At 55.5% G+C, this 16,020-nt stretch overlaps 1 protein-coding gene across 6 annotated transcripts in view; it reads left to right on the plus strand.

Moving 5' to 3' along the window:
• The first annotated feature begins 680 nt into the window (after nucleotides 1–680).
• The window catches only part of brd2a (bromodomain containing 2a), a 34,987-nt gene continuing 19,647 nt past the window's right edge, over nucleotides 681–16,020 (plus strand). For 2 of the 6 annotated variants that reach the window (XR_011192114.1, XM_069198969.1), the window contains exons 1-3: nucleotides 681–1,961; nucleotides 12,292–12,583; nucleotides 14,558–14,695. Coding sequence is in view for 5 of the 6 variants with exons in the window: in XM_069198969.1 (XP_069055070.1) it covers nucleotides 1,927–1,961; nucleotides 12,292–12,583; nucleotides 14,558–14,695 (465 nt within the window). In the remaining variant the exon portion in view is untranslated. Of the gene's footprint in view, nucleotides 1,962–12,291; nucleotides 12,584–12,806; nucleotides 12,834–12,900; nucleotides 12,950–13,035; nucleotides 13,085–14,521; nucleotides 14,696–16,020 lie in introns of those variants that run through there. The other 4 variants (XM_069198973.1, XM_069198971.1, XM_069198970.1 and 1 more) reach the window with 4 other exon arrangements.

Below are 16,020 nucleotides of genomic sequence, written 5' to 3' on the forward strand. Positions count from 1 at the left end.
TTTTTTTGAAACAGTGTGAGAAGTTACTCGCAGTTTGGATTAATTCTGCTTTATCTCGACACGATACAGGCCTGGCCGAGGGCGTGGGGCCTAGTCACGCCACAGACTCGCCCCCCCCCGCCAGGCGTGGGTTTTGGACGGATTTCGGGACTCACCCGTGGAAATGGCGGAGTTTTCTTCTCGAAAGCTTCTCTCACTTTTCGTTTCGGACCTCGGCCGGCCTTGTTTGTCTTGTTTCTGGGCGGTATTTCTCCGGTTTGGGGGTCGCCCGAGTGAGAACCGCTGTGTCATGGTGGCTCCTGCCTTCTCAAGTGTCTGTGCTGGTGAGGGGAAGAGTTTTATTTTCGGGGTCAGGAGGGAGATATGTTTTGTTTTTGTTTTTTTTCTTTAAAAAAAAAAACAGCACGTTTGACCAAAAAAAAAAAAAAAAGATGGGACGAGGTTGGCTGATTGAAGACCGCTGTCGTGTTGAGCTGGTTTGTGATTGAAAGGACCTCGTTGTGTCACTGGTGTGTGTGTGTGTGTGGGGTTGGCAGGGCCTCGGGTCTCCAAATTGATCTGTTTTTGGTGAAATTTAACAAACTGTGCGGGGAAAAAAGTCCCCCCCGGCGCAGCATCTGGTCTTGTTTGCGTCTAGAGAAGGTTGTAAGTCGTATTTTATTGATTTATGCGGCGGTGGGTGCTGACCCTAGCCAGTAGCAGGAGTTTGACACTCAGCTTTCCTCTAAATGGCAGTGAAATAGGTTACAGCGGGTTTCAAAGCCGAGATGTAACCGGTGTACGTTTGTATTTTGAATTAATTTCCTGCTAACGTGTCGTTATTTGAGGCCGAAGTGGCTGTGCTCGGGGTGGCGGTTTATACGTGTGAATCCGGGTTTGAGGGGGTTTTACTGGGCGCAGGTTATTATTATTTCGAGATTCTGTCTTTATTTATCTGAGGTTTATGTCGGTTTCTGGATGTTTTGGGAGGGGGGGTCGAGGTATTTTGAATCGTAACGTCTGTCAGGGCGGGTAAGGGACCATTGGTGTCATTTGGCTGCCAAGTGGAGCCTGAGAGGTGATTTTGGCCACGTTTCCCGACACGCAGGGGTTGGTTTGTCGCTCTGTATCGTGGAAAACGGGTGTTTTTGTGGCTTTTGCGGCGTTTTTCGCGGGGCCGGGGAGTGTTTTAAAATGGCGCCTCTCCGGCTGCCGGAGGAAAAAAGGGACGAAAAACTGCGGAGAACAAAAAACGCGTCTCGAGACCCGGGGAGCTGCGTGGAAAGGCGTCCGTCTGAGACGCGTGACCAGCTCAGCCAGCCAATGGCCGGGCTCCAGCCTGCGCGCGGGGGACCCGCCGACCAATCGGCGCCGCTCCTGGGCCCCGGCTGACGTAACTCGACCGTTTCTGGCCGGCGGTGGGCGGGGAGCGGCGGGGGGCGTGCGCTTTTTCGCGGAGGGACGTCGGGGGCAGCCAGTCAGGTGGGGCCGCGCTTGAGCGGCGGCGCGGCGGGCCAATCGCCCCGGCGGATCCCGCCGCGGGGCCGCCGGCGCCGGCCAATGGCGTGCCGGGCAGCCTCGGTGGGCGGGCGGGCCCCCGCGCCGGGCGGGGCCCGCTTGAGTGACGGCCCGCCCGGCGAATGCGGCGGCGAGGGGCGGGGGCAGCGCGGCCAATGGGCGCCGTAGGTGGGTTTATAAAGAGCCGGGCGGAGGCGGAGCGGCGCCATTTCGCTGAAGCGGTGAACTGGAGGAAGAGAGGAGGATCGGGAGAGAGAGAGAGAGGGAGGAGAGAGTGAGAGAGGAGCCCGGAGCCCCGCAGACCGAGCCTCAGTCGAGAGAGAGAGAGAGAGGCGCCCACACTCCTCCTCGCTCGCTTGCTCGCTCGCACGCAGACAGGCGCCGCTGCGCGGATCGGAACCGCCGCTCGCCCAAGCCGGACCCATCCCCATGGACGCGGCCGCCAACCCGCCCCCCGACACCAGGTACCGATCGGGGTCCGAGCCGCCGCGGGGTCGGGTCGGGTCCGGTTCGCGCGGGGTCTGGGGGGGTCCCCGGGAGTTGGGGTCCCGGCGGTGTTACTGGTGGGGGGGGGGGGGCGCTGGTCTTACTGGTGTGACTGGTGTGGACTGGTGTCGCCGCTGTCACGGAGCCGCTGGCTGACAGGACTGTGGGGGGGGGGCGGGGACCCCCGTGTGTGAGGGAGTTCGGGGGAATGAGGCCGGAGCGGCGGTTTCGGGGTGCAGGAACGGCAGGAGGAGGCCGAGGTTTCGGGGTGCAGGAGCAGCAGGAGGAGGCCGAGGGCCCGGGGTGTTTCGGGGAGCAGGAGCAGCAGGAGGAGGCCGAGGGCCCGGGGTGTTTCGGGGTGCAGGAGCAGCAGGAGGAGGCCGAGGGCCCGGGGTGTTTCGGGGTGCAGCAGCAGCAGGAGCCCCACTGTGCTGTGCCGGTTGTTGTGGTTCCGGGTGTCTCGTGGCGGTGCTGCGCGCGTGTCTGTTTCCCCCTGGCGGCGGGGGGGGTTGTGGGTCCGGGTGGCCATGGCAACGGCAGGCGGCGGGACGGGCGTGTTCCGGTGTGCCGGGCCGCCGGGTCCGGTCGGGGGTCTTGTCGTCGTCGTCGGTATTGATGGTGTTTTTGGCGTAGCTTTGCGTTTTAATTTATTTTGAAACGACCTCCTCCTCCTCGCGTGTCCCCGCGCTCGGGGCGTGGGGGGGTGGGTGACGTCACGCCCGTGGGCCCGGGGGCGCGAGCGGGTGGGGGATGCCACCCCTGGCGTGTCCCGTGGCGAGGGAGTGTGTCCGTGGGGTGGTGGTGGTCGGGAGAGGAAGGGCTTGGTTGATGGCGCAGTCGGCTCTCTGCTGGTCGAGCGCTAGGCCGCAGCCCGCAGCCTCGGCGTTTCCTGAGCGGCCTGGCGGGCGAGTGTCGGGGAAGGAGGGAGGGCGCCGCGCCCGCGGAGAGGCCATGTGGCGCCCGGAGGAGGAGGAGGAGAGGGGTCGCCTCAGGCGCGGTGTCAACACGGGGCTGTCGTGACCGGAGCAGGCCGTGGGCCGGGGCGGCGTGACAGGGTCGTGTTGTGGATGCCGTGTTTCCAGCGCGGGTGTTGTGGGTCGGGGAAGCTGGAGAGGCGGGCTGGGCAGTTTGGGGTTTCCAGAGGGGGCACCTCGGGGCTGACCTCTGCCGACCCAGGCTGTGGGTCATTTCCCAGTGAGCTGTGTGACTGGTGTCCACACGGGGGCAGGACTGGGGGCAGTACCGTGTGTTCTGGGGTTACTGTGTCGCCCGGGTCAGGACAGGGACAGGATGGGGCGGCACTGTGAGTTTGCTGTTGTGTGACTGTGGACTGGACAGGATGGGGCGGCACTGAGTTTGGTGTTGTGTGACTGTGGACTGGACAGGGACAGGATGGGGTGGCACTGTGAGTTTGCTGTTGTGTGACTGTGGACTGGACAGGATGGGGTGGCACTGTGAGTTTGGTGTTGTGTGACTGTGGACTGGACAGGGACAGGATGGGGCGGCACTGTGAGTTTGCTGTTGTGTGACTGTGGACTGGACAGGGACAGGATGGGGCGGCACTGTGAGTTTGCTGTTGTGTGACTGTGGACTGGACAGGGACAGGATGGGGCGGCACTGTGAGTTTGCTGTTGTGTGACTGTGGACTGGACAGGGACAGGATGGGGCGGCACTGTGAGTTTGCTGTTGTGTGACTGTGGACTGGACAGGGACAGGATGGGGCGGCACTGTGAGTTTGCTGTTGTGTGACTGTGGACAGGATGGGGTGGCAGTGTGAGTTTGCTGTTGTGTGTCTGTGGTGTGCAGACAGTAGTGTGTCTGGCCAGGCTGAGGGTCAGTGTCACTGTTGTGTCAGTGTGATGTGCAGACAGTAGTGTGTCTGGCCAGGCTGAGGGTCAGTGTCGTTGTTGTGTGACTGTGGTGTGCTGACAGTAGTGTGTCTGGCCAGGCTGAGGGTCAGTGTCGTTGTTGTGTGACTGTGGTGTGCTGACAGTAGTGTGTCTGGCCAGGCTGAGGGTCAGTGTCACTGTTGTGTGTCTGTGGTGAGCTGACAGTGGTGTGTCTGGCCAGGCTGAGGGTCAGTGTCACTGTTGTGTCAGTGTGATGTGCAGACAGTGGTGTGTCTGGCCAGGCTGAGGGTCAGTGTCACTGTTGTGTCAGTGTGATGTGCAGACAGTAGTGTGTCTGGCCAGGCTGAGGGTCAGTGTTGTTGTTGTGTGATTGTGGTGAGCTGACAGTACTGTGTCTGGCCAGGCTGAGGGTCAGTGTCGTTGTTGTGTGACTGTGGTGTGCTGACAGTAGTGTGTCTGGCCAGGCTGAGGGTCAGTGTCGTTGTTGTGTGTCTGTGGTGTGCTGACAGTAGTGTGTCTGGCCAGGCTGACGGTCAGTGTCGTTGTTGTGTGACTGTGGTGTCTGGCCAGGCTGAGGGTCAGTGTCGTTGTTGTGTGACTGTGGTGTGCTGACAGTAGTGTGTCTGGCCAGGCTGAGGGTCAGTGTCGTTGTTGTGTGACTGTGGTGAGCTGACAGTAGTGTGTCTGGCCAGGCTGAGGGTCAGTGTCGTTGTTGTGTGTCTGTGGTGAGCTGACAGTAGTGTGTCTGGCCAGGCTGAGGGTCAGTGTCGCTGTTGTGTGTCTGGCCAGGCTGAGGGTCAGTGTCGTTGTTGTGTGTCAGTGTGGGAGGAGGGGTGAGTTGGGGTTCGGGGGTCTCCTGTGGGCTGTGCTGCCGGTGTGGATGTGTCCCGCTCCGGGGTGTCCAGGATCTGGGGCTCCCTCACCTGTAGATGAATCTCGGTATCTGCAGGCTGTGGCTCGTGGTCTAGATCGGCGCAGCAGGGGGCCGTGTGTCCGCGCCTGCAGATGAAGTCTCCTCTCCGTTTTGTCTTGCAGTGCTCCTGTCCCAGGGCTTGTCTGTGTTCTGTGACTCCCAGGAGCGTCTGTCTGTCTGACGTGTGTGTGAGGCGGGGGGGGGGGGGGGGTCTGTAGTGTGGATCCCCTCTCTCGGGGGGGCTTGTATGCGTCGCCGGAGTCCGAGCAGGGTGATGAAGTTGTGATGGGTTCTCCGTCCGGTGTTCTGAGTCTGTTTTACAGGGTTCTGTGTCGGTACCCGCAGACAGATCTGTGCTCGCTGGGCGTTCGCTGGGGGCTGCTAGTCAGTGGAGTCAGTAAGGGGTCCAGGCTGCGCTGTGATAAATATCTGGAGATACTGAGATCTCCCTCCATCGTGAGGGAGAGATTCCCGTCCAGTCCCTGGGCTGGGCTGGGCTGCTGTACTGAAGTGTTTCTCAATAAAGACTCCGTGTGTGAACCCGAACGTTACAGTGTCTGTTTGTGCTGCTCTCTTCCCACCCCACCCCCGGTCAGCAGGGACCCCTCGCGCTGGGTGGGCTGGTGTGGGGTGTCCCGACGTCCTCCTGGGGGGGCAGGGCGCCGAGCGGTCAGGGTTTGTCCGAGAAGGAAACTCCCCCGTCCTGTGTGAACACTGGACAGTGCCCACTGTGGATACACTCACTGTGTGAACACTGGATAGTGCCCACTGTGGATACACTCACTGTGTGAACACTGGACAGTGCCCACTGTGGATACACTCACTGTGTGAACACTGGATAGTGCCCACTGTGGATACACTCACTGTGTGAACACTGGACAGTGCCCACTGTGGATACACTCAATGTATGAACACTGGATAGCGCCCACTGTGGATACACTCACTGTGTGAACACTGGACAGTGCCCACTGTGGATACACTCACTGTGTGAACACTGGATAGTGAACACTGTGGATACACTCACTGTGTGAACACTGGATAGCGCCCACTGTGGATACACTCACTGTGTGAACACTGGACAGTGCCCACTGTGGATACACTCACTGTGTGAACACTGGATAGTGAACACTGTGGATACACTCACTGTGTGAACACTGGATAGCGCCCACTGTGGATACACTCACTGTGTGAACACTGGATAGTGCCCAGTGTGGATACACTCACTGTGTGAACACTGGATAGTGAACACTGTGGATACACTCACTGTGTGAACACTGGATAGTGCCCAGTGTGGATACACTCACTGTGTGAACACTGGACAGTGCCCACTGTGGATACACTCACTGTGTGAACACTGGATAGTGAACACTGTGGATACACACACTGTGTGAACACTGGATAGTGAACACTGTGGATACACTCACTGTGTGAACACTGGATAGTGCCCAGTGTGGATACACTCACTGTGTGAACACTGGACAGTGCCCACTGTGGATACACTCACTGTGTGAACACTGGATAGTGCCCACTGTGGATACACTCACTGTGTGAACACTGGATAGTGAACACTGTGGATACACACACTGTGTGAACACTGGATAGCGCCCACTGTGGATACACTCACTGTGTGAACACTGGATAGTGAACACTGTGGATACACACACTGTGTGAACACTGGATAGTGAACACTGTGGATACACACACTGTGTGAACACTGGATAGTGAACACTGTGGATACACTCACTGTGTGAACACTGGATAGTGCCCAGTGTGGATACACTCACTGTGTGAACACTGGATAGTGAACACTGTGGATACACACACTGTGTGAACACTGGATAGTGCCCACTGTGGATACACTCACTGTGTGAACACTGGATAGTGAACACTGTGGATACACTCACTGTGTGAACACTGGACAGTGCCCACTGTGGATACACTCACTGTGTGAACACTGGATAGTGAACACTGTGGATACACTCACTGTGTGAACACTGGACAGTGCCCACTGTGGATACACTCACTGTGTGAACACTGGACAGTGCCCACTGTGGATACACTCACTGTGTGAACACTGGATAGTGCCCACTGTGGATACACTCACTGTGTGAACACTGGACAGTGCCCACTGTGGATACACTCACTGTGTGAACACTGGACAGTGCCCACTGTGGATACACTCACTGTGTGAACACTGGATAGTGAACACTGTGGATACACTCACTGTGTGAACACTGGATAGCGCCCACTGTGGATACACTCACTGTGTGAACACTGGACAGTGCCCACTGTGGATACACTCACTGTGTGAACACTGGACAGTGCCCACTGTGGATACACTCACTGTGTGAACACTGGACAGTGCCCACTGTGGATACACTCACTGTGTGAACACTGGACAGTGCCCACTGTGGATACACTCACTGTGTGAACACTGGATAGTGCCCACTGTGGATACACTCACTGTGTGAACACTGGACAGTGCCCACTGTGGATACACTCACTGTGTGAACACTGGACAGTGCCCACTGTGGATACACTCACTGTGTGAACACTGGATAGTGAACACTGTGGATACACTCACTGTGTGAACACTGGATAGCGCCCACTGTGGATACACTCACTGTGTGAACACTGGATAGCGCCCACTGTGGATACACTCACTGTGGATACACTCACTGTGTGAACACTGGACAGTGCCCACTGTGGATACACTCACTGTGTGAACACTGGATAGTGCCCACTGTGGATACACTCACTGTGTGAACACTGGATAGTGCCCACTGTGGATACACTCACTGTGTGAACACTGGATAGTGAACACTGTGGATACACACACTGTGTGAACACTGGATAGTGAACACTGTGGATACACTCACTGTGTGAACACTGGATAGCGCCCACTGTGGATACACTCACTGTGTGAACACTGGATAGTGCCCACTGTGGATACACGCACTCTGGATACACGCACTGTGTGAACACTGGATAGTGAACACTGTGGATACACTCACTGTGTGAACACTGGATAGCGCCCACTGTGGATACACTCACTGTGGATACACTCACTGTGTGAACACTGGACAGTGCCCACTGTGGATACACTCACTGTGTGAACACTGGATAGCGCCCACTGTGGATACACTCACTGTGTGAACACTGGATAGCGCCCACTGTGGATACACTCACTGTGGATACACTCACTGTGTGAACACTGGACAGTGCCCACTGTGGATACACTCACTGTGTGAACACTGGATAGTGAACACTGTGGATACACACACTGTGTGAACACTGGATAGTGAACACTGTGGATACACACACTGTGTGAACACTGGATAGTGAACACTGTGGATACACTCACTGTGTGAACACTGGATAGTGCCCAGTGTGGATACACTCACTGTGTGAACACTGGATAGCGCCCACTGTGGATACACTCACTGTGTGAACACTGGATAGTGAACACTGTGGATACACTCACTGTGTGAACACTGGATAGCGCCCACTGTGGATACACTCACTGTGTGAACACTGGACAGTGCCCACTGTGGATACACTCACTGTGTGAACACTGGATAGTGAACACTGTGGATACACTCACTGTGTGAACACTGGACAGTGCCCACTGTGGATACACTCACTGTGTGAACACTGGATAGTGAACACTGTGGATACACACACTGTGTGAACACTGGATAGTGCCCACTGTGGATACACTCACTGTGTGAACACTGGATAGTGAACACTGTGGATACACTCACTGTGTGAACACTGGACAGTGCCCACTGTGGATACACTCACTGTGTGAACACTGGATAGTGAACACTGTGGATACACTCACTGTGTGAACACTGGACAGTGCCCACTGTGGATACACTCACTGTGTGAACACTGGACAGTGCCCACTGTGGATACACTCACTGTGTGAACACTGGATAGTGCCCACTGTGGATACACTCACTGTGTGAACACTGGACAGTGCCCACTGTGGATACACTCACTGTGTGAACACTGGACAGTGCCCACTGTGGATACACTCACTGTGTGAACACTGGATAGTGAACACTGTGGATACACTCACTGTGTGAACACTGGATAGCGCCCACTGTGGATACACTCACTGTGTGAACACTGGACAGTGCCCACTGTGGATACACTCACTGTGTGAACACTGGACAGTGCCCACTGTGGATACACTCACTGTGTGAACACTGGATAGTGCCCACTGTGGATACACTCACTGTGTGAACACTGGACAGTGCCCACTGTGGATACACTCACTGTGTGAACACTGGATAGTGAACACTGTGGATACACACACTGTGTGAACACTGGATAGTGAACACTGTGGATACACTCACTGTGTGAACACTGGATAGCGCCCACTGTGGATACACTCACTGTGTGAACACTGGATAGTGCCCACTGTGGATACACGCACTCTGGATACACGCACTGTGTGAACACTGGATAGTGAACACTGTGGATACACTCACTGTGTGAACACTGGATAGCGCCCACTGTGGATACACTCACTGTGGATACACTCACTGTGTGAACACTGGACAGTGCCCACTGTGGATACACTCACTGTGTGAACACTGGATAGCGCCCACTGTGGATACACTCACTGTGTGAACACTGGATAGCGCCCACTGTGGATACACTCACTGTGGATACACTCACTGTGTGAACACTGGACAGTGCCCACTGTGGATACACTCACTGTGTGAACACTGGATAGTGAACACTGTGGATACACACACTGTGTGAACACTGGATAGTGAACACTGTGGATACACTCACTGTGTGAACACTGGATAGTGCCCACTGTGGATACACTCACTGTGTGAACACTGGATAGTGAACACTGTGGATACACACACTGTGTGAACACTGGATAGTGAACACTGTGGATACACTCACTGTGTGAACACTGGATAGCGCCCACTGTGGATACACTCACTGTGTGAACACTGGATAGTGCCCACTGTGGATACACGCACTCTGGATACACGCACTGTGTGAACACTGTGGATACACTCACTGTTTGAACACTGTAGGTGAACTGTATGAACACTGTGTGAACACTCACTGTGGATACACGCTCTGTATAAACACTGTGTGAACACGCACTGTATAAACACTGTGAACACGCACTGTAGATACACGCACTGTATAAACACTGTGTGAAAACGCACTGTGGATACATGCTCTGTATAAACACTGTGAACACGCACTGTAGATACACGCACTGTATAAACACTGTGTGAAAACGCACTGTGGATACATGCTCTGTATAAACACTGTGAACACGCACTGTGTGAACACTCACTGTAGATACACGCACTGTATAAACACTGTGTGAAAACGCACTGTGGATACATGCTCTGTATAAACACTGTGTGAACACGCACTGTGTGAACACTCACTGTAGATACACGCACTGTGTGAGTCCTGGAACCTGCACGTGCTTGCTGTGTTGACAGTGTGTCCTCGCTGTACACACCCATTGTATATAAACACTGCGCACTGACTGCGTACACACGAGCTACCCCTACTGCTCAGAGTGAAGACTGGCTACACTGGTCCTCAGAGCCCCGGTCCAGTTAGTACAGGGGTGTCTGGTCCCGTGAGCCCCGGTCCAGTTAGTACAGGGGTGTCCAGTACTGGTCCCCAGAGCCCCAGTCCAGTTAGTACAGGGGTGTCTCTCTGGTCCCCAGAGCCCCAGTCCAGTTAGTACAGGGGTGTCCAGTACTGGTCCCCAGAGCCCCAGTCCAGTTAGTACAGGGGTGTCTCTCTGGTCCCGTGAGCCCCGGTCCAGTTGGTACAGGGGTGTCCAGTACTGGTCCCCAGAGCCCCAGTCCAGTTAGTACAGGGGTGTCTCTCTGGTCCCCAGAGCCCCAGTCCAGTTAGTACAGGGGTGTCTCTCTGGTCCCGTGAGCCCCGGTCCAGTTAGTACAGGGGTGTCTCTCTGGTCCCGTGAGCCCCGGTCCAGTTGGTACAGGGGTGTCTGGTCCCCAGAGCCCCAGTCCAGTTGGTACAGGGGTGTCCGGTCCCCAGAGCCCCGGTCCAGTTAGTACAGGGGTGTCTCTCTGGTCCCGTGAGCCCCAGTCCAGTTAGTACAGGGGTGTCCGGTCCCCAGAGCCCCGGTCCAGTTGGTACAGGGGTGTCCGGTATTGGTTTGGGGGAGCCCCCTGTCCGGTCGTGGGGTCCCAGAGAGGCCGGCAAGTTTGCCGCAGGGTTCAGTCCAGCCCGAGCTCGTTGCTGGCCCGGTACGAGCGGACCGGCCGATGACCCGCTCCGGGCCCGTCCTGCGGACACACTGACCGGCCCTCCGGACCTCCCTTCGGTACAGGGGTACACCCACCCCGCTGGGTCTGATACACCTTCTGGGGGGATCTTGCAGAGGGTGACCTCACTCCTTGAAGGGTCAGAGGTCAGAGTTCAGTGTGTGGGATCAGAGCTCACTATGAGGTGTGTTCACTGTCTACCCAGTCCAGTCCCTGAACACACTCACGGCCCTCCTCCAGGTGCCTGAACACAAGAAGATGTCAGCTCAGTGTGAGCCGTGTTCAGTGTCCCCCTAGTCCAGTCCCTGAACACACTCACAGCCCTCCTCCAGGTGCCTGAACACAAGAAGAGCTCAGCTCAGTGTGAGCCGTGTTCACTGTCTACCCAGTCCAGTCCCTGAACACACTCACAGCCCTCCTCCAGGTGCCTGAACACAAGAAGAGCTCAGCTCAGTGTGAGCCGTGTTCAGTGTCCCCCTAGTCCAGTCCCTGAGCACACTCACAGCCCTCCTCCAGGTGCCTGAACACAAGAAGAGCTCAGCTCAGTGTGAGCCGTGTTCACTGTCTACCCAGTCCAGTCCCTGAACACACTCAAAGCCCTCCTCCAGGTGCCTGAACACAAGAAGAGCTCAGCTCAGTGTGAGCCGTGTTCACTGTCTACCCAGTCCAGTCCCTGAACACACTCACAGCCCTCCTCCAGGTGCCTGAACACAAGAAGAGCTCAGCTCGGTGTGAGCCGTGTTCACTGTCCCCCCAGTCCAGTCCCTGAGCACACTCACAGCCCTCCTCCAGGTGCCTGAACACAAGAAGAGCTCAGCTCAGTGTGAGCCGTGTTCACTGTCTACCCAGTCCAGTCCCTGAGCACACTCACAGCCCTCCTCCAGGTGCCTGAACACAAGAAGAGCTCAGAGGGGCGCTCGGGGGACCCCCTGTTCCGGTGCTGCGATGTTCCAACGCCCCCCCTCTCTCTGTGTCCCAGATGCGAGCGGGGCGCTCCGGGGACCCCCTGTTCCAACGCCCCCCCTCTCTCTCTGTGTGTGTCCCCCAGACGCGAGCGGGGCGCTCCGGGGACCCCCTGTTCCAACGCCCCCCCTCTCTCTCTGTGTGTGTCCCCCAGACGCGAGCGGGGCGCTCCGGGGACCCCCTGTTCCAACGCCCCCCCTCTCTCTCTGTGTGTGTCCCCCAGGCGCGAGCGGGGCGCTCCGGGGACCCCTGTTCCAACGTGCCCCCTCTCTCTCTGTGTCCCCAGGCTGGTGCTGCAGGGCGGCGTCTCTGGCCCAGACCCGGGGGCGTCCGGCCCTGGCAAGCGCGTGCGCAAGCCCTCGCTGCTGTTCGAGGGGTTCGAGAGCGCCGCGCTGCCGCCGCCGGGGCCCCCCGCGGCCCCCCAGCCCCCGCAGCCCCCCGTGCGGGACCCCGGGAGGCCGGGCCGCGTCACCAACCAGCTGCAGTTCCTGCAGAAGGCCATGATGAAGGCGCTGTGGCGCCATCACTTCGCCTGGCCTTTCCACGAGCCCGTGGACGCCACCAAGCTCAACCTGCCCGTGAGTGTACCCCCCTGTACCCCCTCTGTCACCCCCTGTACCCCCTGTACCCCTCTGTCCTCCCCTGTACCCCTCTGTCCTCCCCTGTACCCCACTTCGCCTGGCCCTTCCACGAGCCCGTGGACGCCACCAAGCTCAACCTGCCCGTGAGTGTACCCCTGTACCCCCCTGTACCCCTCTGTCCTCCCCTGTACCCCACTTCGCCTGGCCTTTCCACGAGCCTGTGGACGCCACCAAGCTCAACCTGCCCGTGAGTGTACCCCTGTACCCCCCTGTACCCCCTCTGTACCCCTCTGTACCTCCCCTGTACCCCACTTCGCCTGGCCTTTCCACGAGCCCGTGGACGCCACCAAACTCAACCTGCCCGTGAGTGTACCCCTGTACCCCCTCTGTACCTCCCCTGTACCCCTCTGTCCTCCCCTGTACCCTCTGTCCTCCCCTGTACCCCACTTCGCCTGGCCCTTCCACGAGCCCGTGGACGCCACCAAGCTCAACCTGCCCGTGAGTGTACCCCTGTACCCCCCTGTACCCCCTCTGTCCTCCCCTGTACCCCCTCTGTGCCCCTCTGTACCTCCCCTGTGCCCCTCTGTACCTCCCTTGTACCCCTCTGTCCTCTCCTGTACCCCCTCTGTCCTCCCCTGTACCCCTCTGACTACCTCTGTCCTCCCCTGTCACCCCCTGTACCCCCTCTGTACCACCTTTGTCCTCTTCTGACCACCTCTGTACCCCTCTGTCCTCCCCATCACCCTCTGTCCACATCTGTACCCCACCGTTCCTCCCTGTACCCCTCAGGTCACACACTGACAGTACAGTACCTGTGTCTCAGTGTCTCAGGACACACACTGACAGTACAGTACCTGTGTCTCAGTGTCTCAGGACACACACTGACAGTACAGTACCTGTGTCTCAGTGTCTCAGGACACACACTGACAGTACAATACCTGTGTTTCTCTCTCAGGACACACACTGACAGTACAGTACCTGTGTTTCTCTCTCAGGGCACACACTGACAGTACAGTACTTGTGTTTCTCTCTCAGGACACACACTGACAGTACAGTACCTGTGTCTCAGTGTCTCAGGACACAGACTGACAGTACAGTACCTGTGTTTCTCTCTCAGGGCACACACTGATAGTATAGTACCTGTGTCTCAGTGTCTCAGGACACACACTGATAGTATAGTACCTGTGTCTCAGTGTCTCAGGACACACACTGACAGTACAATACCTGTGTTTCTCTCTCAGGACACACACTGACAGTACAGTACCTGTGTTTCTCTCTCAGGACACACACTGACTGTACAGTACCTGTGTCTCAGTGTCTCAGGACACACACTGACTGTACAGTACCTGTGTCTCAGTGTCTCAGGACACACACTGACAGTACAGTACCTGTGTTTCTCTCTCAGGACACACACTGACAGTACAGTACCTGTGTTTCTCTCTCAGGGCACACACTGACAGTACAGTACCTGTGTTTCTCTCTCAGGACACACACTGACAGTACAGTACCTGTGTTTCTCTCTCAGGACACACACTGACAGTACAGTACCTGTGTTTCTCTCTCAGGGCACACACTGACAGTACAGTACCTGTGTCTCAGTGTCTCAGGACACACACTGACAGTACAATACCTGTGTTTCTCTCTCAGGACACACACTGACAGTACAGTACCTGTGTCTCAGTGTCTCAGGACACACACTGACAGTACAGTACCTGTGTCTCAGTGTCTCAGGACACACACTGACAGTACAGTACCTGTGTTTCTCTCTCAGGACACACACTGACTGTACAGTACCTGTGTCTCAGTGTCTCAGGACACACACTGACAGTACAATACCTGTGTTTCTCTCTCAGGGCACACACTGATAGTATAGTACCTGTGTCTCAGTGTCTCAGGACACACACTGACAGTACAATACCTGTGTTTCTCTCTCAGGACACACACTGACAGTACAGTACCTGTGTCTTGTAGGACTACCACAAGATCATCAAGCAGCCGATGGACATGGGCACTATCAAGAAGAGGCTGGAGAACAACTACTATCGCAGCGCCAGTGAGTGTATGCAGGACTTCAACACCATGTTTACCAACTGCTACATCTACAACAAGGTAAGTACTGACACTGTCCCGACACCCTGACTCTCTGACTCTCGTCAGAGTATCGTTACTCTGGGGTATCAGTAGTATTGACTCAGTATAGTTTCGTTACTCTGGGGTATCGGTAGTATTGACTCAGTATAGTGACATTACTCTGGGGTATCGGAAGTATTTACTCAGTATAGTGACATAACTCTGGGGTATCAGTAGTATTGACTCAGTATAGTTTAGTTACTCTGGGTTATCGGAAGTATTTACTCAGTAGAGTGGCGTTACCCTGGGGTATTGGTAGTATTGACTCAGTATAGTTTCGTTACTCATATCGGTAGTATTGACTCAGTCTAGTGACATTACTCTTGGGTATTAGTAGTATTGACTCAGTATAGTTTCGTTACTCTGGGTTATTGGTAGTATTGATTAAGTATAGTGACATTACTCTGGGGTGTCAGTAGTATTGACTCAGTAGAGTGGCGTTACCCTGGGGTATCAGTAGTATTGACTCAGTATAGTTTCGTTACTCATATCGGTAGTATTGAATCAGTTTAGTGACATTACTCTTGGGTATCAGTAGTATTGACTCAGTATAGTTTCGTTACTCTGGGTTATTGGTAGTATTGATTAAGTATAGTGACATTACTCTGGGGTATCAATAGTTTTGACTCAATATAGTGGTGCTACTCTGGGGTATCAATAGTATTGACTCAATATAGTGGTGTTACTCTGGGGTATCGGTAGTATCGACTCGGTATGGTGTCTACTCTGGGTTATCAGTAGTATTGACTCAGTATATAGGTGTTTCTCTGGGGTATCGGTTGTATCGATTCAGTATAGTGTCTACTCTGGGGTATCGGTAGTATTGATTCAGTATAGTGGCGTTACTCTGGGGTATCAGTGGTATTGACTCAGTAGAGTGGCGTTACTCTGGGGTATCGGTGGTATTGATTCAGTAGAGTGGCGTTACTCTGGGGTATCGGTGGTATTGATTCAGTATAGTGGCGTTACTCTGGGGTATCAGTGGTATTGATTCAGTATAGTGGCGTTACTCTGGGGTATCAGTGGTATTGATTCAGTATAGTGGCGTTACTCTGGGGTATCAGAAGTATTGACTCAGTAGAGTGGCGTTACTCTGGGGTATCAATAGTATTGGCTCAGTATAGTAGCGTTACTCTGGAGTATCAGAAGTATTGACTCAGTAGAGTGGCGTTACTCTGGGGTTTCGGTAGTATTGACTCAGTAGAGTGACGTTACTCTGGGGGTATCAGTAGTATTGACTCAGTAGAGTGGCGTTACCCTGGGGTATCGGTAGTATTGACTCAGTATAGTGACATTACTCTGGG

Source organism: Lepisosteus oculatus, chromosome 14, assembly GCF_040954835.1.
Source record: "Lepisosteus oculatus isolate fLepOcu1 chromosome 14, fLepOcu1.hap2, whole genome shotgun sequence".
Lineage (NCBI taxonomy): Eukaryota > Metazoa > Chordata > Actinopteri > Semionotiformes > Lepisosteidae > Lepisosteus > Lepisosteus oculatus.